The following is a 24,805-nucleotide window of genomic DNA, read 5'->3' on the forward strand; positions in this document are numbered from 1 at the left end:
CCACAAATAGGGTTTAAACTCCAACCAATTGATGGTTTGCCCCTAACTAAGCATTAACCAATTAGAATACTTCCTACCATTTTCCCCGTTCTGTCCCCTTGACTATTTATTTCCTGTTTTAAAAAAGGTCTGAGCTACCTTTAGTACATGCCAAACACATAAAATCAGGTGCAGTAAGTGAGTATTTCTCACATTATTTTGACACAATGCTAAAGGAATAGCATCGCAATGCTTGACAACACTGCATTTTTTAAAAATCGTCTGTGTTAAAGTTGTTCGTGATGCTCAGGATCTTTGGGTAGTTTGCTCTGGGCAAGTACTCCATGTAGTTATGGGACTTTGGATTACGGTTATCTGTTGATTTCAGGGCTAAAATATACTTTGTTTTAAAATTTAATCAAAAATAAAACCACTGAAATGTTTATTTGACTAGTTTTAATACAATATACGATACCTGTCATACATTTCAGAACTCTATACAGTGATTAAATAACTCGAGACTCATATGAGACAATAGTAAAAAAATGGCATCCATGTCAATAGCTTTGATAGGCATAACAACAAGAGGTCACAGAGAAATCACCAATTCAAACAAATTATCATTTTAAAAAACAGATTCGGGACCAGAATGCAAGCATTGAGAACAATTCAACAATTTTGGGGATTCATTTATGGCACATTAGATGCATATTTAAAAAACAATTATGCCCTTCCCCCACGACACCATAAGATATCGTCGCATAGGCATTCCATGAGGGAATATAGATAGTTTTAAAAAACGAGATGTCTGATGTCAACAGGATCACCAACGTTGTCCATTATTATAAGTTTTAACAGAATAATAATAATAACAAATCCAATATTACTACATATATCTATATCGGGTTGAAGCCAATGACTAAAGGTAATTCTAAATCTAAAATGAACAGAGACATAACGTTTTACTCGTTAGCTCCTTAAAGATTTTCTAGTCTTACAAATGTGTGGCACGTCACACATGTCTGGCTATATAAATCTATAAATCTAATCTTCACCATCAAACCCTTCCTGGTGTAATACCATTTTTAGGTGATTGTCACATATAGACTGAAGTGTACTTAATTGCAGGTCTGATAACCCAAATACTACGTTCCATTGTTGTAATGGAAGGAAATACATTACTCTTTAGCCAATGCAAAATATATATTGTCCATTACAACAGTGTAAAATCAAGCCCACAATTGCATTGGGTTGTCGGTCGTAAGTTGTCATTTAGATTTAGATCCAATAGATCCATGAAGCCAAAGTTTATCCCAGTTTCTATAGCGTGAGAGAAACAATAGCAATTGCTTGCTCCCCAACCGAATAGAACGGTAGACTATCGCAAAGTATTTTCCACAAGATCTTTTAGACCTAGATACCCAATCACTGCTGGATGACTATAAAGAGAAAAAAATCGATCTCTGTTCCATTGCGTGTGAATTGGGTGCTCTACACATTGAGCTATGTGGACCCCTTGTTGGGTTATCAGACCTGCTAATACGTGCACGTCATAATATGTGACTCAGTCTCCATCCTGTATTATGTCGTGATGAACCAGATGAAATAAAGCCACATGATTGGATGAACCAGATGAAATAAAACCACATGATTGGATGAACCAGATGAAATAAAACCACATGATTGGATGAACCAGATGAAATAAAACCACATGATTGGATGAACCAGATGAAATAAAGCCACATGATTGATGAACCAGATGAAATAAAACCACATGGTTGGATGAACCAGATAAATAAAACCACATGATGGATGAACCAATGAAATAAAATCACATGGTTGGATGAACCAATGAAATAAAACCACATGATTGGATGAACCAGATGAAATAAAACCACATGATTGGATGAACCAGATGAAATAAAACCACATGATTGGATGAACCAGATGAAATAAAACCACATGATTGGAAGAGCCAAAATAAACTTGAACTAAATTGAGTTTTTTTTATAGCGAAATATCCACTAAACATGCTCAAAGCTCTTTTCAAGGGGTCCCTGGCCAAAAGCAATGCTTAATATGTAGGACGTGACATGATGCCTGTTAGGCGATATTACCAATTTATTTTTTCGGTCAGAGATAACGCTTTAAACAGCCAGGTACTCATTTTACACCCGAGTATGGTGAGAAAATGGAGTAAAGAGTCTATTCAAGACTCAACTATGTGCCGAGCCAGGCTAGAACCGCAGTCATCGTTATATTATAGCCTGACACTGAAATCCAAAAGGACTGGCAGTTTGACGTCATTATTTGGTTTTTGCACTGCCTAGTGAGTTCTCGTTAGTAGAGCTCATGGAAACAAGTTATTTCATTGGTTGAACTATTGAATACAACTCAGGATTTATTTTCTTTTGTGGCCAAAGACTGGCACTTTGTCGTCATTTTTTGGTCAGTGTCAGGCCATAACTTTACAAAGGCCATGCTCGAACCCAGGACTTACAGATCCGAAAGCGAGTGTCATACCACAAGACCACATAGTCACACTATGATTGGATTTGTTAATAAGATTTTCTTATAATGAATAATAATGAATAACATTTTCCCCAAGCAACACAGGCTTTACCATGCATTACAGTTCTACAAGGTTAGAAGGACATGTAAAAACGATATTGCGGAGAAATATTATTAAAATTTTCAAATGTGGGTGTTATAACAGACCTGCCAAATTGAAAACTTCAAATTTAGTAATTTTTTATGTCATTTTTTAGTAATTTGACAAGGAAATTAGTAATTTCTGAAATCATGTTTGAACAACAACAATTTGAGAATGATGATAACTTCAAAATTACATCGTCATACTTATGCGCTATTGACATGCTTTATTTATTATTATTATTATTAATTATTATTATTTTATTATTATTATTATTATTATTATTATATATTATATTATTTATTATTTATTATTATTATTATTATTATTATTATTATTATTATTATTATTATTATTATTATATTATATTATTATTATTATTATTATTTATTATTATTATTATTATTATTATTATTTATTATCATTATTATTATATATTATCATATATTATTATTATTTATTATTATTATTATTATTATTATTATTATTATTATTATCATTATTATTATCATTATTATTATTATTATTATTATTATTATTATTATTATTATTATTATTATTATTATTATTATTATTATCATTATTATTTTATCATTATTATTATTATTATTATTATTATTATTATTATCATTATTATTATTATCATTGTTATTATTATTATTATTATTTTTTATAATCATCATCATCACTATTATTATTATTATTATTATTATTATTATTATTATTATTATTATTATTATTATTATTATTATTATTATTATTATTATTATTATTATTATTATTATTATTATTATTATTTTAAGTATTATTGAGAATTAAAAATTCGTAATTTTCAATAAAATGTTGTAATTGGCCACAAAATTTGTCTAAAATTCGTAAATTTGCGAAAAATTTGTAAGATTCGGCAGATATGTTATAACATAAAAGGTAGTATTTCATTTGGATTTGAATGTTGTCAATGAATTAGAGCATCTCACATGTGGCGGGAGAGAGTTTGTTCAACAAGTGGGAACCACAAATTAAAGGATTGTTCACGTATCTTTAGAAAGGTTTTAAGTTTGACAAGAAATGGATGGTCATTATTTGATCTCAAGTTTCTGTTTGGACATACTCGTCCAACAGGTCTCTAATAATATTAGATGAAGGACTATTTCTGGTCAGTGATTTATAGACAACAGTACAAATCTTTTATACAACTCTTTTCTCCACAGTAGCCAATGCAACTCGTGAAGAAGAAGAGATGCCGACAAATACTATCTTTATCCCCTAAAATCAGCCTGGCTGCATTGTTTTAGGCAACCTTTTATTCTCTCCAAAGGATGATATTCCTTGTAGCTCTATGGTCTAGTTGTATGACACTTGCCTTCCAACTGGAAGGTCCAGAGTTCGAGTAACGGTCTGGGTGGCGCATAATGGAGTCCTTGGAAAAGGCTCACAATCTCTCATCGGTCTCAGGTGTAAAATGGGTCTGTTTGAAAAAATTGTAATATTGCCTATTCTTCCTACATGTGAAGTGTTGCTGTTGTTTAGGACCGCTTGATATTGTTGTTATTGTAGAGATTGCTATGATAAAGTAGTCATCTCCGTGGTGACGGCTAACTTCAAACTTATGTAATTCACTTTATCAAATTTCTTTTAAATGATGAATTAGCTTATTTAAGAATAGACTACAATCGCCAGGTTTTTATAGTTATTTCCTGCCATTACATGTGCAAAACAAGTTTTGTAATACGAAAGGTCAATAATGCACTTTATATGGGAACAAATACAAGATAGAAAAATTGAATGCAGCAATTACAGTGGTGTGGATTTTGTAACCAAATGTACAAAGACGTCAATGAAACAATCTGATAACTCTTGCCTCAGACAACTATACGATGTTAAAAGCAACAATACCTATATCTACTTTTATCCATATTGGATAACCAAACTCACACTTTGATAAGAACAGAGTAAATTATAATTATAGCATTTTTTAAAAAAGAGCAAGTCAGTACAATGTTGGTTGTGTATATATCTCCTAACAATTGTTTACTAAATATTTTCTGAAAAAATGTCGATTACTTTTGAATCGAAACAAGGAGAAATGTGTAACAAAGAGCCTCATTTGTTTGTTCTTCAGACAAAAAGAGTTACTTTCAGTGACACAGTGCAACCAGCTGCTCCGTTCACTTAGAATCAGGCTTTGTTGAAAATCTGTATGACCTAAGATCTATCTTTGAAAGTTTCCTTTAAAATTCAGATTATTGAGACGATCATTTGGAGAGTAGTTATATGACTGTGAGGTAACTTCAAGCCAAACTTTAGTCCCAGATGTAAGATCAATGTCTACAGAATATTCATAAGTATCACTGTACTTAATATAATCAAACTTTTTACTTTGATCACAACCATTTACAAACAGTTTAACTGGTGAATTGCCAGATTTATATGACACAGAGAAACAGTAATCCCCATTTAATGGCACTGTGAATATCCCAGATTCAGGGTCCATAAAAGGGCTAGGAGTAATAACCCCATAACCTCCAATCCATGTCTGTCTGTTTGGTAACAACGGCATTGTACTCACAGAAACATGAAAGGTCGATTTATCGCAACATGCTGTGGATGAAAATTATTCATTTTAAAGTGAGAAACTTATTAAATAAACTAATTAAAAAGAGAAAACAAGAAGAAACACACACCATGTTGTGATTTTAGGCTTTGGGTACAACAACAACAACAACAACAACAACAACAATAATAATAATAATAATAATAATAATAATAATAATAATAATAATAATAATAATAATAATAATAATAATAATAATAATAACAATAATATTTTTTGTTTGTTTGTTTGTTGCTTTAGGTCTCTTCCAACACAATTGAGGTTATATGAGAGACCGCTGAAACAAAAAAACAAGAAATCTAACAAAAATAGTACAAATGTAAATCAAAATCATAACCTAAAGATATCATAAGCTAAATTATAAATAACCAAGAACAAACAGGCAGAAGATTTACAGAGAAAAAAATATCCCCTGTCAAAAATACAATCACAAACCAAAGAAGCAGGATAGGCTAGTAAAGAGAAGAAGAAACGACATCACTATCGGATCGTACACCCATGCGAACATCATAGGTATATGATTCAAGGGTGATGCTCCCATCCAACCACCCGCATAACAATAATAATAATAATAATAATAATAATAATAATAATAATAATAATAATAATAATAATAATAATAATAATAATAATAACAATAATAATAATAATAATAATAATAATAATAATAAATAATAATAATAATAATAATAATAATAATAATAATAATAATAATAATAAACAATAATAATAATAATAATAATAATAATAATAATAATAATAATAATAATAATAATAATAATAATAATAATAATAATAACAATAATAATATAATAATAAAAATAATAATAATAATAATAATAATAATAATAATAATAATAATAATAATAATAATAATAATAATAATAATAATAATAATAATAATAATAATAATAATAATAATACACTGGAGCACGGGAATTTCAAACAAGTCGGGATCCGGCCTATTTGTTCGAGATTTCCGTGTTTTCGAGTTTTTCGTGTTGAGTATTTTACAAAAGATATGAGGGAGGTAAATGTGGGTCGTCTTGATAAAAGTCATATTATAATGATAACTATCCATTATGTGAACTCTGTCAAGATTCAATAGAGAAACAATTCAATTTCTTTTCCTCAGTCATCTTTTACAAAATTATGAAGAGAGTTTTCACTGGTGTTGCATTTAGTGTGTCTTGTCTTGTTCGATTAGGCGTGTTCTTGATAAAAAGACAGCAAATTGCATTGTGGATTACACACTCAGCACGCGACGTTATTACCTAATCCTCACTTAATTAACACCTCCACGCTCTTCCTTCTTAACCACAGCAAGCTAAAGAGGGAGGGAGGACATTGCTCTCACCCCACCACAGACGACTAGGTCCTGTGTTATCTATGCACCCCACCTTCCCCATCCCTAATTGTTTGTATCAATTTAATACGTAACAGTTACTGCCAAAGGAATCACCTTGTTAGTCTCCCGTCCCAATGATACTGGTCATTTTGCGATGGTACTGTCACCTCAGATTAAGTACCATAAAGTGAGGTAACAGAGGTGATGAGCGGGTGCCCCCTCAGTTCACACATACACATGCGTAACACATTAACTGACACAGTGCTAAGGGGAGAGCAATGGAATCGTTCGTTTCCGTTCAACACAATCAATTCGCGAAACATAAAAAATTCAGTGGACTGCAAACTGCAAGGGGATGTGTTGGCCTCGGAAAGTGATAAAATAGAGGGATTAAAACTGGGAATTGAACCAAGTTTGAGATTTCCGTGATCGAGTGTAATAATAATAATAATAATAATAATAATAATAATAATAATAATAATAATAATAATAATAATAATAATAATAATAATAATAATATTAATAATAAATAATAATAATAATAATAATAATAATAATAATAATAATAATAATAATAATAATAATAATAATAATAATAATAAATATTAATAATAATAATAATAATAGTAATAGTAATAATAATAATAATAATAATAATAATAATAATAATAATAATAATAATAATAATAATAATAATAATAATAATAATAATAATAATAATAATAATAATAATAATAATAATATTAATAATAATAGTAATAATAATATAATAATAATTAATAATAATAATAAATAATAATAATATAATAGTAATAATATAATAATAATAATATATAATAATAAAATAATATAATAAAATAAAATAATAATAATAATAATAATAATAATAATAATAATAATAATAATAATAATAATAATATAAATAATAATAATAATAATAATAATAATAATAATATATAATAATAATAATAATAATAATAATTAATAATAATATAATAATAATAATAATAATAAAATAAATAATAATAAAACATGAAAAAATAATAATGGACCATTGCATTTACAACAGAATTAATATAGTTGACGTCACCCAGCTATTTGTTATTGTTGGTGATTAGTCCTCACTTAATTGTGACACAAAAATTACAAACATTAAAAGATTACACACAATTTGTGTATAAGTATGATTGATCTAGTGATGAGAAGGGTTGAGTATTTAACTTGAAACACATACGAGGGCTCTTTCATAATTAACCGAAAAATGCCTGTCAAATCCGCGTTTTTTATGCTATCAACAAAATTCTTGCACGTGTTTATACCTTGACTCGTCCTTCATTTCTCTACGTAACAGCCAAGTCTGTCGACACACTTCTGCCAACGCCGCACCATGGAATAGATACCCTCTCGGAAGAAATTTCGGTCAAGGTTTCCGCACATGGTCAACAAGCTCTTCATCGACATCAAAGCGCTTTCCTGCCAGCTCACGTTTCAGTGGCCCAAAGAGGTGATAATCAGATGGTGCGAGGTCTGGATTGTGTGGTGGGTGTGGCAAAATCTCCCATCCATATTTCTCTAGCCAACGTGCTGTGTGGGGTGTAGCGTTGTCGTGTTGCAAAATGACCCCGTTGGTCAACTGCCCTGGGCGCTTTCTGCAAATGGCCTCCCTAAGCTTGTCAAGAGTTTGGCAGTACCTTGCAGCATTGATTGTTTCTCCAGGTTGTAAGGTTTAGAACAGAATAACACCACGACTGTCCCAGAAAACAATAATGGTCTTTGCTGACCGCATGACTTTGAATTTCTTCGCGACAGGTGAGGATGGATGTTTCCATGTCATCGAATCTTGCTTTGTTTCTGGGGTGCAATGGTGCAACCAAGTCTCATCACCGGTGACTATGCTGTCAAGAAAAGTCACATCGTACCCTAGAAAGTCTCCGCCGGCGTTGGCAGTATGCCCGTGAACCCTGCGTGAGCTCTTGCTTCTTCTCAAAAGTTCCCTGCAGATGTCCAATCTTTGTTCTTTATGATTGTCTGTCAATTGCTTAGGAACCCATCTTGCGCTGACTTTTCTGTAGCCAAGTTCATCAAATACAATTTTATGGGCAGAAGTTTCCGAAATTTCAAGACTGCTTGCGATTTCATGAAGTTTCAACCTCCTGTCTTGACGAATAAGCTCATCAACTCGCTTCACATTGTCTTCTGACGTCGCAGTTATCGAACTCCCTTCCCTGTCTGCCAAGTCGGAATGGCCAGCTTCAAACAAATTACACCAGTGATAGACTTGTGTACGGCTTATAACATGCTCACCATATACACTCTGAAGTTCTTTATGAATTTCGGTAGGATTCAGACTTTTGGCGTTCAAAAAACGTATGACAGCTCTTATTTCCTCCTTTGACCAAGTTTCAAGGTGGGCCGCCATCTTTAAAATCGTCTCGAAATTCATTGTGCAAAATGATGCACTTCATAATTTCTGGGAATATCCGTAAGGAAATACGGAATATCATGTCGTTTACAGAATTAAAAAATCTCCACTGGTTGCTGAGCAATGGGCATTTTTCGGTTATTTCTGAAAGAGCCCTCGTACAATTAACAGAGACCCAGTATCCTATCCATACAATGCTCAGAAGTTCTTTACAGTTACAATCGAAGATCAGTTTGCACGTGTAAGAATATTTATCCTGTTAAACAGCACAGCAGCCATTTTGGATATTGTCCTTGAGCTATACCACGATGGAATACAATTTTTAGAGTTTCGCAATAATGTGATCACATTCATGTTAAGGTCTGTTTTTAGCTATAAAGAGGGAGCTTTACAGCACATTATGCGATAGCTTGACTAACAACTGATTGCTTCAATACAAGATTTCTATTGATCTTACTTACAGGATCAACCAAGAAAATACTGGGTAGCTGCAAATAGACTACGGTCAAAATATACAAAATAGCTGCCAACATGCACAAATGGGGGCTCCAAGAATCACCAACATGCCCAAAGTGCAACCAAGCACCACAAGATGCAAACCACCTCGTACTAGATTGCCCAGAGACAAAACTTGAAGGTGGATTTGAAACCATCAACAAATGTGATGAGGACTTCCGAACCTGGGTTGATACCTTGAACATAGAAGTGTAGCCGAACGATACAACTACTATTTGATCTTACTCTTTAAGCCTCACCTCCACCCACTAAAAGAGCTGCTGATCTGACATGATAACAAGAAAGCAGCAACATCAACCAGTTGCGCCATTCCAAAAATCAAGGGTGAGGACTGGTTACCAATTTCAAGAAGTAGGTGTTATTTATATCATAGCCGATCCATCTACATTGTGTATTATACCAATGAGCAATCGCGACCCCCAAGTTTACCTGAAATGTAATGGGATTCTTTCCATGATATGGCCTTCGATGGATGCTCTATCACTTTAGGTGGGATGGGAACTTGCTCTGACAAAGGCTGCTTATCGACTGTGGATGCTGTCACGGCCTTAGCACCTTCAGTTAGACTGGATATACTGAAAATATCCATCTTCGTTTTTAAATCTTTGACCTGAAATACATAGCAGTAATATTAGAAATTAAGATTAAAGCATAGTGGTAGAAAATGGAATACCTAAGAAAGAGATACAAGAACAGGAATTATTTTGACAGAATTTTAGAATATATACAGTGCAAAATCCATTAAACATTTTCAACACAAGGAGTCTCTAGCCTACAACAACACATTAGAAGGGGGATGAGACATGACACATGTTAGGTGATATTACACATTTTTTTCAACAAAATAAACCCTGTTAACGGCCAGACAATTATTTTACAATGGAGCCCTGTGAGAGAATGTGAGGTGGAAACCTTCTCCAACTCAACTATGCGCTGCTCATTTTAAAGTTTACATATTTATTACTGTTTGATATCGATGGTCGGTGGATCAAACCTCTGAACTCTACATACGAGCCCTGTGCTCCATGTTTTGTCTAATTTTGGGAGTATCAGACCTCTGATGTCATCAGAAATTAAATAAAACATGGTGTGCAAAGCTTGTATGTAGACTTTAGAGTTTTGATCTGCCGATCACGAAAATCGAGATTTCATTCAGCCGACCATTGATATTTTCAATCCTGTATTAGAAACAATGTAAAAATCAACGTACACTTATTTTTGGTGACATAAAATTAAATCATCTTGAGATAATGAGTGATGTATTATCTTTTCTATGTCTGTACTATTTTACCCTCTATTTTTCGTCAAAACACCATTCAGGACTCATATTTATGATAAGTGGTTATAAAACACCATTCAGGACTCATATTTGTGATAAGTGGTTATAAAACACCATTCAGGACTCATATTTGTGATAAGTGGTTATAAAACACCATTCAGGACTCATATTTGTGATAAGTGGTTATAAAACACCATTCAGGACTCATATTTGTGATAAGTGGTTATAAAACACCATTCAGGACTCATATTTGTGATAAGTGGTTATAAAACACCATTCAGGACTCATATTTGTGATAAGTGGTTATAAAACACCATTCAGGACTCATATTTGTGATAAGTGGTTATAAAACACCATTCAGGACTCATATTTGTGATAAGTGGTTATGATCATGATTATTTTTTCAAATAAACTATTTGATACCACTTCATGTAAAGAGTCCAAATACCTTCAAACATTTATGATGACACTCAACTGATAAGCCTCTGGTCCAGGTCTTCCTCTGTGTGGCACAAAGTTGAGTTCTTGGAAAAGACTCTTTACTGACAATCTCTCATCCACTCAGGTGTAAAATGAGTACCTGGTCGGAAACAGCATTGTCTCATTTGAAACAAGGCATCATGTTTCTTCATGTTGCTGTTGGCTTGAGATGTGGTGTAAAGTGCTTTGAGCAAATATAGTAGATATTACGCTATACAGCAGCTCAAGTTTATTTTCTTAAACCAGATCAAGTTGACATTTTTTTCAAGTTGTGCCATACGTACACAGATATACAAACCCTCAATCCGCTGATCTTAATCCCTGCTTGATTCTGGAACACAACTTGGGAGATATTTTGCCACCATGAAAATGGTTTATATGATTCCTGTTCATAAAATGTTTTCCCCAAATTGTAACTCAAATATTATTTACCTGAGTTAGGCTTACTCAATTTACTCAGCCTTGGTTTGACATGAAATGCTAAAATAATTATAAAACATTTAAACCACATGTAAAATTTCCTGAACCAGAAGGAACAAATTAGGGAGCAGCCACTGGCGGAAGATAAAGATCTAACAATGTGTATGAAACGGTGCCAGGCAAAACAAAATAGAAAAATACAAGCTAATACATCTCAAAATATCAGTTTGAATCGACTGGGGATCAAACCTCAGACCTCCTGATTACTAGTCATGAAGATGTGCTTCCTTTACACCCAGTCGTGGCAGGATGATTATGGGATGGCTTTTATTTTCTTATATTTTTCATTCTGCTTTGTCTGAGACTGTAATAAATAATTTTACCACGATACAGGATACAGCTAATCTTATGACAAAACATCATCCATTACAATGACTTTACTCACCTCTTCCTTGAAATCTGCCAGGGTTTTTTCCATGGATTTTTCTACTCCAATTGTCATCTGAAATCAGATCCATCCCTTCATTATTTTGAAACACAAACTTTATTGGTAAATAAGACAATAAATGCATGAAACTTGAAAAAGAACTTCAAGTATGTTGATGATTATCCATAAAAACACCCCACGTCCTTACATAATCACTCCCTTTGTCCTTTAGTCCCCAAATGATTCAGACTGTCTGAAAAGTTAATAGTCAGCAAACAATGACAGTGATTGCTATAGTAAGAAACTACACATGTGTTACGCATTGGTATGAATGTAAAATACACACCACTTCTACCTTCCTGATCCATTTACCAACACAGAAAATTATGCTAAACCTTAAACGTTTATAATCAGATTGAAAGAATCTAATGAGAACTAATCACCTAAATGATAGTCTAAAGTAAACAATCAGCTATGTTTGTCTGAACACATTCGATGGTGTGTCACAAATTCCATGTTTTTGGTTAAAAATCTATTGATGCAATGAATTCACTTACCTCCTCTTTGAAGTCTGCCAAGGATGTTTCTATTTTTGTTGTCATCTGAAATCAAAGGCATCGGTTTCAATAATCAATAATTTTATCCTATAAAAATGCTTGGAACTCACATCTTCTTCTGTACTCTTCTCAAGCAGTGCTGTGGTTTTCAAGAAATGTCTTAAGTCATTTCTTTTGTAAAGATATTCATTGTAATCATCTGTCCTTGTTTTTAATTGATTTGCAAAAAATTCTTCCGAGTGCCTAATTATTCTCATCATGCATCTATGCTCGTATATGTCTGCTTGCACAGGCATGTGCGTATGCATGTGTTAATGATAAATAAAATTCCTATTACTCCTCCCATAGGGACGTTTGTATCCAGGGTCTATCAAAGGGAAGACTGGAATAACGCCTTTGAGGCTCTGACAGGATGCGCTATAGAAGAAGAAATATAATTATTATTATTATCATTACTATTACTATTATCGTCCAATGTTTCGTTTTACACATGCTGTTTTATTCCAATATACGTTTTTCACATTTTGAAGGTCTTTACTATCTACTCTGATCTTTTCTAAGATTTTAAAGAGCAGTTCGTATTGTACTGATTCAAAAGCTTTGGAAAAATCAATGAAGCAAAGATGATTTTAGTTTTTCGCTTGATCGTTGAAATATTGTTTTCGATATTTACTGTCCCCTTTCCTTTCATGAAACCAAACTGCTCTCACTTATCTCTGGAAAGATCTTCCTCCTCATTCTTTTCATAAGCATTCTTAATATAATTTTTGTGGCCTGGCTCATTATGCTGATTGTTCTGTGTTGGTCACAGTCAATAGTTCCTTGCTTTTTGGGAATGGTAATGAATACTGACTGTATTCAAACATTAGACAGGACACCACGATACAGGATACAACTAATCTGATGACAAAACATCATCCATTACAATGACTTTACTCACCTCTTCCTTGAAATCTGCCAGGGTTTTTTCCATGGATTTTTCTACTCCAATTGTCATCTGAAATCAGATCCATCCCTTCATTATTTTGAAACACAAACTTTATTGGTAAATAAGACAATAAATGCGTGAAACTTGAAAAAGAACTTCAATTATGTTGATGAAGGGAATACACACTTCCCTTTGTGATTAGGCGGAAACAACATAACACCACCCCTTATCCTTATCCATAAAAACACCCCACGTCCTTACATAACCACTCCCTTTGTCCTTTAGTCCCCAAATGATTCAGACTGTCTGAAAAGAACTCGTGATTGTGCTTAAAACTTTTCTTAACGTGGATAATAAAACAATTGGTCGCAAATTTTCTAAAAGGCCATTCTTTTTATTTGGTTTGTTTAGCAGAATGAGTTTTCCACCTCCAAGATTGAGAACTTGTTTTGTCTTAATTATCTTATTATACATATCAGTCAGTATTTACATGGCTTCGTCGTCAAGACATTTTAGTTCTTCTGCTCTAACACCATCTAAACCTGGCGATCTGTTGTTATTGAGCTTTTGTATGGCTTCACTTATATATACATTATACATTATACAAACACATTACTTTTGATTGGTGGATACAGGGACCCCCTTTGTTAAATTAAATAAAGCCAGAAATTATTTGTCATAAAGACCATACACGAAAATATTTCTTGCAAAGCTTCCCTTCATCAAATAGTATCACCCTTAAATCATAGGATAGGATGCAAATCCATCTTTTCATTATTATTATTATTATTATTATTATTATTATTATTATTATTATTATTATTATTATTATTATTATTATTAGTAGTAGTAGTAGTATTATGAAATACAAAACCTTAACTCGTTCTATAGATTCAATGTTCAGCATCAAGATCGCTGAAATAATTCTGTTTCGAGATATTGAGTTTTTACGAGCTTTGTTATTCTACATGTGGGAGATCTTCATTTATCAATGCATAACAAATAACACAATTCAAATAAGTAAAACATTCAGAAGTTTTTTTTTACATAAAAAGTTACCTTCTCGTCATGAAGAGCTGCGTTGTCATCTGATGAAATCTTAGAGACTGCATTATCATCAGTTCTTTCCTCCTTTTCCTCATTGTTATGGGATGTTTCCTCTTGTTCGTCAAAGTGATCAGAAATTTTCTCAGGTAGAACGACTTTTTCACCCACAGTATCAAAATCATCTCCGTCAAGTTTGTTGATCGACTCTTTCACTCCTTCAAACTCCATTTCCTGAAGATACAAAACAAAATATATTTGTACATGTAGGTACAGAGAGAATTATCTACTGATTAAATAACAGCTTAACACATTTGTTTTTGGTTTTGTTTAGCTAAGGCCCGGGTTCTATATGCAGGTGCACGTTTAAAAAAAGAAACTTTCTCTCTCTAAAAGAAAATGAAAAAAAAAGGAAAACATAAAACAATAAAACGAAAATCAACAATGAATCGATTTTTTCTGCCCACATCTAAGACTGATTATAAACACTGAACAACAAATTGAATTGAATTGAATTAATGTAGATGGTTCAGGCAAAGTATTCAGTTTTGCCAATTCATCTTTCAAGGGTTTAGTCTGTGTGGTAGCACTGTAGATCATAGATTGTTGGCAAATCTTTCCAGAATCTGTCCAACTCAGCTTTGAAGGCATTTACACTTTCAGCATTCACAACTCTCTCTGGCAAGTTATTCCAAGTATTAATTGTTCTAACAGAAAAGTAATTGCTTCTTGTCCTAAGTCTGCTGTGTTCTTTTTGTAATTTCATTGAGTGTCCCCTGGTAGGGCCTTGATTGTTGATCTGAAAATTTGGTCTCTTGCAGGTATACATTCCATGCATAAACTTAAATAATTCGATCATGTCACCTCTTTTTCTCCTATGTTCAAGGCTTGATTTGAGTTTCTTCAAACGATCTGTGTATGGCAGGTCCTTAAGTGAAGACAATAATTTTGTGGCTCGTCTTTGGACATCTTCAACTTCTTGGCATACAGTTTTATTACAAGGTTACCAAACTGAGTTTCCATACTCTAGGATTGGCCGGACAAGCGCTTTGAAAAGGAGGACAAATATTTCCTTGGTTAAAAAGTCAAATGTTCTTCTTAATAACCCAACTATTCTATTTGCTCTAGCAGTGATCCTTTGAACGACAATTTGTCATCTATTAAAATACCCAGGTCTCTCTCACAGTCATTCACAGAAAGAGTAAGGCGGTTACTATTGAGATCTTTTTTCATGGTATATGTGGCATTTGATTTTTTACTCCCAAATTTTATAACACTGCATTTTTGTGGGTGAAATTTCAGAAGCCATTCATCAGACCAGATCTGAAATTCATTTAAGTCACTTTGTAATGTTTGGGCTCCATTTGGATTATCACTTCTACAGAAAAGTTTCGTATCATCAGCGAACAGTCGGATTTCATTCTGTACCCTGTCTGGCAGATCATTGATGTAAATTACAAAGAGTATTGGGCCAAGCACACTACCCTGGGGAATGATACTTCTTACACATTTCACTGAGGACTCGATTCCATTTATAATGACTCTTTGGGTTCTGTTGCTGAGGAAGTCTTTAATCCACCCAAGCACATTTCCACCAATACCCATGGCCTTTACTTTGGTAACAAGTCTCTTGTGAGGGACACTGTCGAAGGCTTTCTGAAAGTCCATATAAATTATAAATTACATCAATTGATCCTCCTTCGTCTAGGATATTAGTCCAGATGTCCATTACATCAAGCAATTGTGTTGTACATGTACCCAACAGTGTTGTTGGAATTTTTTTTTTTTCATTTCAAAATAAAAGGAAAAATTATGTTGAAGATTTGAAATTTTACATGAACTTAATCTTTGGAACTGGATGAAGTTGTAGTTTTAGACATTTGGAATATTAGAAAAAAAGATGTCCTAGAAGAACAAGAAAAATACCTCTACTAGCTACATTATGAAGTCAGCAACTCGGGTTGATGTCGAGATAATTCACTGTCGCCCCACCATCAGATCACAAAACAAAATGTCTCCTGTGGTTAATGACACATTGATAACTTGCGGATAACCTTGTAGGGAGTGGCGTGGTGAGTGGAGAACTGAAACTGAAACTGTTGGAAAATTGAAATTCAGAGTGGGCGTGGAGGATCTTGATTGCCACGTATTCACTTATTTTAATAATAATATTAATAATAATAATAATAAATAAAAATAATAATAATAATAATAATATATAATAATTAATAATAATAATAATAATAATAATATATAATAATAATAATAATAATAATAATAATAATAATATAATAATATAATAATAATAATAATAATAATAATAATATTAATAATAATAATAATAATAATAATAATAATATAATAATAATAATAATAATAATAATAATATAATAATAATAATAATAATAATAAATAATAATATAATAATAAAATAATAATAATATAAAATAATAATAATAACAACAACAATAATAATAATAATAATAATAATAATAATGATGATGATGATGATGATGATTATGATGATGATGATGATGATGATGATGATGATGCACCAAACTGGCAACCATCCTTTTCTGAGAATATAATGAGAGATAAGTAGAAATTTGTCATGTAAAAACTCAGTAGCGCTGCTCTTTTAATTGTGGAGGAAGCAAAATCTCCTTCCGTTCCACCTTTCTCCAGTGATGGGCACCATTCGACACTCACTGGTAGCAGCTTCTCCCTCACCGGCTAGGCGGAGTTGTCGTACCAGTAAGGTCGCTGGTTCGAGCGTGACCTTCGTGACTTCGTAACGAAGGCCACGGTTTGAGGCCCCATCGCCGCCGCTAAGTTTTTATTCTCTGTTGTCTTCTGGCACTTTCCTAATCATTCAATTTCTTGTTATTATCAACATAAGTGCCTGCTCCTCTCACTTTTCTGAATTAATATCCCAAATACTACCGGAGCATACTCAATGTCTCAATCGTTTCCATGTTATATTATGTTTGTGTTGATAATATTGCCTATTAAGCTTAAATGCTGGCAAACTAATGTCGTGGCGTTTGTGTGTTTTGAACCCGTGACTGCAAGATGTCGGGGAGAGAAGGCTCTAGTTAGATTATGACTAAGGTTTGAAGCGACTATTGTTGGGGTCCTGGGTGGGGTTCCTGACCTCCCATAGTGGGCAGGGAGGTTCATGCTATGTCTTCTATCCCCTTATATCTGTTATCCAACATGCTTTCTGTCTTTGTCTTGGAATGAGATTACTTGGTTTTGTCCTGGCCATGGCTGGAGTCCTAACTGTTCCTAGTTCCCCTATGTCTTATTTTTTCTTGGGTGCTTTAATTGTGATTCTAGAGCTTTTTACTATCCTATTTTCTTCCTTTTTACTGGCGCTGATATAACCTAAGTGTGTTGCAAGCACCGTAAAACGCTGAAAAACAAACAAACAACAATTGTTGGGGTCGTGGATAGCTCACACGGTAGAGTCACGATTTCCCCGGCCAGGCGGAGTTGTTATACCAGTAAAGTCGCGGGTTCGACCCCCATCGTCGCCGCTAAGTGTTGTTTTTTCTCTCTGTTGTCTTCTGGCACTTTCCTACTCACTACATTTCTTGTTATCAGCAACTTCTACAACTTTTACCGATTTGTGAGTATTGGGTACTATTTTTAACCGGTATCAATAATACTTATTGCCCATGACAACAATGGCGACGACCATGAAAACGTTGGGTAACGATCCTTTGGATAGTTTGACACCGTCTGAAATCCATTGCAAATTGTAATAATCCCTTTTCTGGTTTTAAGAACAAAATCAATCTTTAAGTTGGTTAGAATGGTGTTCATTTCTAGTACATGATGCTCCCACGGTCTGACGAATCAGTCGGACTCAGCCACAGTACAGCCAGCCATGTCTGCGTCTGCGTGAGATTCGATTCGAGTTCGAGCACTTTCACTTTCACGCTTCATTTGGCTTTTTTCCCCTCAAGTTCATTGTCCTAGCACTGGCTTCGCCTTATTAATTAATTTTATCTATATTTGAAATTATTTAATATTATTTCATTCGGGAGACCTTCCGAAAGCTCCTAGCGCTAGCATTTCTTTCAACTTGTTGTCGTGAACAGATGTTTGGCTGTCATTATCCCCAGACACCTGTCTGGGGATAATGAAAATTCGTTATCCCCAGACACCTGTCTGGGGATATCCAAATGTCGTTATTCCCAGACAGATATTTGAAACTCTGCTCTTTCTCTTTAAAACAATTATCCACACTCCAGAATATGGAATGTTTCCAAATGCGCATAGAAATAAGGAAAGTTAATAAAATATCTATAAAAACATAAAATTAACCAACATTAAATCAGTTGTTACTACATATACACAATATGCGTCGACTTCGAAGTGGGTGTCATGGCCGAAAGGTTCAGTCGTCTGCCCTGGAAGTTTTACCAGAAGCGACGATGCTGGTTCAAATCCTGGTTCCGCCACTTTTTTTTTTTACATTCCGTCTTTTTACAGAACGGTGCAAGTGCAAGGGATAAATGTCCCATCCATCCTCCCCCCACCTCTTTTTTTAAAACTCTCTCTCTCTCTCTCTCTCTCTCTCTCTCTTCTCTCTCTCTCTTCTCTCTCTCTCTCTCTCTCTCTCTCTCTCTCTCTCTTAGTTCCTTTCTAGTTTCTAGCAAATTGTCATATTTGTCCCCGCTCCGATCTCAAAAAGTGTCTAAAAAAGATAAATAATTAAAAAGCAAACGAACCGAAATATTGAAAGAGCGATCAAATGGTCAGATAGAGGAGAAAAAAACAAACAATAATTTTAAAAAAAATAAAAACAATTTTAAGAAATTCATGCTCAGAAACGGAACAAAGGCCAAACAAAAAGGAGAAAAGAATAGACTCGCACAAAAAATAAATAAATAAAAAATAGGTGGGGGGGGGGGGGGGGGGGATGGATGGGACATTTATCCCTTGCAACGTTCTGTAAAAATAAGACGGAATTTTAAAAAAAAAAAAAAAAGTGGCGGAACCAGGATGCGAACCCACAACGTCAATTCTGATAAAACTTCCAGGGCAGACAACTAAACCATTCGGCCATGACACCCACTTCGAAGTTGACGCATATTGTGTATATGTAGGAACAACTGATTTAATGTTGGTTAATTTTATGTTTTTATAGTTATTTTATTAACTTTCCTTATTTCTATGTGCATTCGGAAACATTCTATATTCTGGAGTGTGGATAATTGTTTAAAAGAGCGGCGTTTCAAATATCTGTCTGGGGATAATGAAATTTGGTTTATCAGGTGTATCTCCACCGAATTGGGTAGAACGCGATTTACTAATTACACATACCTAGATTTTGTTGTTCGTAATACGAATCGTTTCAGAGTAATTCAAATAAGTCAAAGAGCGCGAGTAAGCGGTGACTGTCGCTTATTTACGCTGACAAAATATGACGTGACAATCACAAACGGAACATCATGACAACAACTCACAACAGCCTCAATCGAGATAGTACACACAAACACACAACATAAAAAGGCATATTAATTATTCCCTACAAATTTGTATTTTCACCGTGGATCTTTTGTCAAGTCATTAGTCATAGTCATGTGTTTATTAATGCGGGAGGCCTTCCGAAAGCTCCTACAAAGGGGAACAACAAAAGTAATATTCCCTCAACTAAACCCAAGAAAAAATAAAACCTAAAACCTTTAACTAACCGTAATAGGAAAAACAAACACACCCTAGCACCTTTGCTAAGACTAAGAAGACTTATGACTAATCCAAGGACACCTATACCTATATGGTACAGGTGTCTGTGGACTAACCCTAATTCCTAATACTAATAGAAACAAAAAAATACTCCAATCTCAAGCTAACCCGAACCCTAATAGAAAAAAACAAAACCCTCGGACTGCTTCACAAATCAAAATGGTGGCCAAGAATCAAAACAATGGTCAAATTAGGAAATTTTAAACTTTCACAAATCTATCAAGTATCAAGGTTTGTTCAAGAGTTTTTAAAATACTTCTATGATGACAAATTGAATAAATAAACGCCCGACAAAAGATCAACGGGGAAAATACAAATTGAGAGAATACTGGGGATGTAGGAGCTTTCAGAATGTTCAAGAAATAAGTTTTATTTCCATCTTTACAAAATAGCAGGCTTCATGTTGAAGACCAGCGTTCAGTGTTTGAAACTTTATGACCTAAATGCTTATAAGATGGCTGCCTGATCAATTGAAACACACTGGAGTGGACATTATTCTTGAGACTTCAAATACAACTCTTATATAACGTCTTTGAATAAAAATAGAATTAGTCAATCTGTTACTTTACTGTCAGTCCGTTACTGTAAAAAAATGTCAGTCTGTTACCCAACAAAAATACCTTAAATGATAAATTTCTTGAACAATTTTTTTACAGTGCTAAAGCCATTCATGTAAGAACAGAAAATCTGCAATAGTGAGTCTGTACAACAATCACATCTTTTGTAGATGAAAAATTACTGTTTTAATGGTAACGGACTGACATACAATTTCCCAAGGTCATTAAAACGACCGTTGAGGACAATATTTCATTTAAATCGTAAATTTGAATGTATATAGGTTCCTGATACTTATATTTGTTTTAATATCAATAAACAACAGCAAAGGTGGCTATAATTTTGTAGAAGTTGCTAGATATATAATATTGAGAAAATATTCTTTTCGTTCCTCAAATAGGGGATGCCCTTACGTAAAACTACAATATAATAAGCATCCTGTACCACAAATATGCACAGAACATCCTTATATTCTTAATCCTGAATAATTTTCCAACAAATTGGTACCAAATTTTAATATGTTCTTAAGAATTTGTAAAACACCCTTCGGTTGACATTTTCATGGAATTTCCCGTAATTTAAAAATTAAAAATGGATAAATGTTTACTTCATTTGCTTTCTGGGAAATGCACTCCACTCAGGAATTAAGAATGAATACACCACTAGAGAGCTTGTTTTGTGTCCTTTAAAATGATACCAAAACTAGCCACTGAGGTTCCCAAATAATTCCATGGTGATCAAAACAGTAAAGGGCCAAAAATAAAGTTACAAAAAGCGTATTTCAGCTTACTGTGAGCCTATTGGCGGCCACTGGACTGGAGCTAAAAATTTGCCATTTATGAATTAATTGACATTTCATTGAATTGATGCTGATATTTGAAGTGAAGGGAATTTATATATGTTATTTTTTTTAAATAACACAAATTCTTTCAGGACTTGTGTTTTGTGTTAATTAGAATTAGAAGTTTAATAAAATTATTCTATACCAGAGTAGTCAAGACAATCATTTTAGTTTTTTTTTTAAAGTAAGGAGACCTTCCAGACTGTGTGGCTATGTGGTCTTGTGGTATGTCACTTGCTTTCGGATCGGAAGGTCCTGAGTTCGAGCCTCACTCCTTGGAAAAAGCTCTTTACTCACATTCTCTCACCATTCTCAGATGTAAAATGAGTACCTGGCTGTTAACAGTGTTGTCTCTGTTGGGAAAAAAAATGGTATTATCGCTTAATAGGCGACATATCTCGTTCTACATGTTACGTGTTGCTGTTGGTCGGGTGCCCTTTATAAAGCACTTTGATCACATTTAGTGGATCTTGCCCTATATAAAAAATCTCCAAAAAAAAAAGCTCCAAGACCACCACCTCACTAAGTACTTGTGCACTGAAGTTTTATGTATCAAGAGAAAGAAACAACATTACAACCATATCAAAATAAATACCCTAGTTGTAGTTTTAAAATTCAAGGTGAACTATTACCACTACTACTACTACTACTACTACTACTACTACTACTACTACTACTACTACTACTACTACTACTACTACTACTACTACTATTACTACTACTACTACTATTACTACTACTACTACTACTACTACTACTACTACTACTACTTACCTTACCTTACCTGGGTTCCATCTCTTTCCAGAGGTCGGATGTCATGGCCTTCCATCCTTCACAGTCCATTGCAGCCTCGTTACAGTCTGCCATGCGCCGTCCTGTAGCTTCCTTGATGCCATCTGTCCAGGATTTCCTTTGTCTTCCTCTGCCTCTCTTTCCTTCAATTCTTCCCTCCATTATCCTTTTTTCGAGACTATCATGTCTTCGCATATGTCCAAAATATGACAGCTTTTTGTGCTTCACTACTACTACTACTACTACTATTACTACATATTACTACTACTACTACTACTACTACTACTACTACTACTACTACTACTACTACTACTACTACTACTACTACTACTACTACTATGACTAATACTACTACTACGACTACTACTACTACTACTACTACTACTACTACTACTACTACTACTACTACTACTACTACTACTACTACTACATAGAGAGGGCTGGATCCTTTGGAGCCCGAGTCACATTATAGTCCTATTGGTGGAAATGGTTAGGAATGCAGTTATCATTAGATAGATGATGGAAGTTGGAGAGGTAAATTGAATTGTGTTTTGCTGCTTTGTGGTCTAGGGGTATGACAAGTGCCTTTTACTGATTGGTCCTTGATTTCAATCCTGTTGTGTAGGTGCAAAATGGAGGCTCTGGCAAAAAAATGAGTACCTGGTGGGTAAACTCGTCTCTGTTCCAGCGCTTTACAGGGGTCACATCATGTCTTGTCCTACATGTTTAGTATTGCTTTTGGCTTGGGACCCCTTGCAAAGTGCTTTGAGCACATAGAGCGAATATTATTACACACTATATAAAAGCTCAAGGGTTTGTTTGTTTTTTGTTTTTTTTTCTATTGTTGTGTTCAAAGTTTTTTTTGTGAGTTTTTTCGTCCTTGCCCATTTTTTTTATGCTTGATAAAAAAAGATTAAAATTATTTTCATATCAATCCATGATTGAAATGTATTTAATGACAGATGTCTGAAAGCTGTGTCAAAGTATACATGCCCAAGATGTAACATTACCTATTGCTCCCTATCCTGCTACAAGGATGAAAAGCATATCGGTTGCTCAGAGGCGTTCTACAAGGACTGTGTCATCACAGAATTACAAGATATGACTAATTCGTAAGTCTTTTTGAGTGTTGTTAAAATACATCTTTTCTATGAGTTTCAAACAGAATTACCGGGGGGGGGGGGGGGGGGGGGGGGGGGGGGGGGGGTTTAACTGCCGTTTATCGCTATAACGATGTCACTAAATAGGGGTTTTACTGAAATGTCGCTATATGGGTTTTTTTTTATTACTAACAACAAAAGGCAAAAAATTCGGGACCAGAGGTCAATGTCGATATCCAGGGGGTGTCGTTATCCAGAGTTAAGTGCAATATTATCGTTGGTAAAATGATCGCAGTTATAGTTTGATCCCTTGCTTTTCTTCACTTTGATGGAGAACAAAGAACTGGCAATGCATCCATGTTGGGTTGGCATTTTTTAAAAAACCTATAGATAAGAAGGGATTTTGTTTTTTTTGTTTTTTGTTTTTTGTTTTTCTACAATTGTTTTAATTGTCTTTATTGATGGCTAAAGAAGGAGGGTTTTAAGCCCATCATAAAAAAGTCGTCCTTCAGAGACACTAGGCCCATGGAGCCAGAGTTTATACCGGTTTCTATAACCTGAAATGGACAAAAGCAATTTCTTGCTTCCCTCTTGATAGGATGCTAGTCTATCACAGAGTATTTTCCATCAGATCTAATAGACCTAACTCCCCAATGACTGCTGGATGGACAGGGGGTGTGGAAAAAATAATGTCGACTTCACCCGGGATTGAACTCGATCCCTTTACATGCATGTGAAGTTAGTGCTCTACCTACTGAGCTATCAGTACCACCATATGAGGCAAAAAATGTTCTTTTTACCGTCAACAACTTCTAGCAGCCCATATTTAACTGCAACACTGTGTTCTACCTCATTCTGTCCATCAGGGAAAAGGACAAGAAAAAAGTACTGGAGATGTTGAGTAGAGATTTGGAGGAGAGAGCAGACGAGGATCTGGTGCAAGATGAGGAAGGTTTGTTAAATATGTTTTGTTGTATGTTTTATACTGTTGGTGGGTACTCGTAGGTACGAAAGTGCTCGTAATGATGGTTAGAGCTAATGTAAATTGGATCACTCACTTATATGTGGCCAAAACATATGTTTCTGTGGCTTT

At 34.0% G+C, this 24,805-nt stretch overlaps 2 protein-coding genes across 3 annotated transcripts in view; one reads left to right on the top strand and one right to left on the bottom strand.

The window, feature by feature from the left end:
* Positions 1-4,208: 4,208 nt before the first annotated feature.
* LOC144974048 (uncharacterized) lies at positions 4,209-16,736 on the bottom strand. 2 transcript variants are annotated; one of them, XM_078916935.1, is made up of 7 exons: positions 16,594-16,736; positions 14,683-14,901; positions 13,636-13,692; positions 12,696-12,740; positions 12,157-12,213; positions 9,962-10,142; positions 4,209-5,233 (listed from the first exon to the last, which is right to left on the bottom strand). In XM_078916935.1, the coding sequence occupies exons 2-7, from the start codon at positions 14,896-14,898 to the stop codon at positions 4,845-4,847; spliced, it is 945 nt and encodes a 314-aa protein (XP_078773061.1). In that variant the 5' UTR covers positions 14,899-14,901; positions 16,594-16,736; the 3' UTR covers positions 4,209-4,844. The 2 variants fall into 2 exon arrangements, with proteins under 2 accessions (XP_078773061.1, XP_078773062.1); XM_078916936.1 differs by lacking the exon at positions 12,696-12,740.
* A 1,620-nt stretch (positions 16,737-18,356) lies between these two features.
* Positions 18,357-24,805, top strand: part of LOC144973835 (uncharacterized) — a 7,202-nt gene continuing 753 nt past the window's right edge. The window contains exons 1-3 of the mRNA XM_078916727.1: positions 18,357-18,430; positions 23,575-23,724; positions 24,579-24,664. Of these exons, the coding sequence (XP_078772853.1) occupies positions 18,357-18,430; positions 23,575-23,724; positions 24,579-24,664 (310 nt within the window). The remainder of the gene's footprint in view (positions 18,431-23,574; positions 23,725-24,578; positions 24,665-24,805) is intronic.

The sequence above is a fragment of the Berghia stephanieae genome, chromosome 5, assembly GCF_034508935.2.
Source record: "Berghia stephanieae isolate SIO BIC M18660-M18661 chromosome 5, UCSD_Bste_1.3, whole genome shotgun sequence".
Taxonomy (NCBI): Eukaryota; Metazoa; Mollusca; class Gastropoda; order Nudibranchia; family Aeolidiidae; genus Berghia; species Berghia stephanieae.

What these genes read in the sequence shown, in the direction of transcription:
- LOC144974048 (XM_078916935.1), bottom strand. Translation starts at nt 14,898, where the DNA reads ATGGAGTTTGAAGGAGTGAAAGAGTCGATCAACAAACTTGACGGAGAT. An exon ending in CAGCTCTTCATGACGAGAAG is followed by an intron (nt 13,693 to 14,682) that starts GTAACTTTTTAT and finishes ATCTGATTTCAG; the next exon opens with ATGACAATTGGAGTAGAAAA. An exon ending in TGGCAGACTTCAAAGAGGAG is followed by an intron (nt 12,214 to 12,695) that starts GTAAGTGAATTC and finishes ATCTGATTTCAG; the next exon opens with ATGACAATTGGAGTAGAAAA.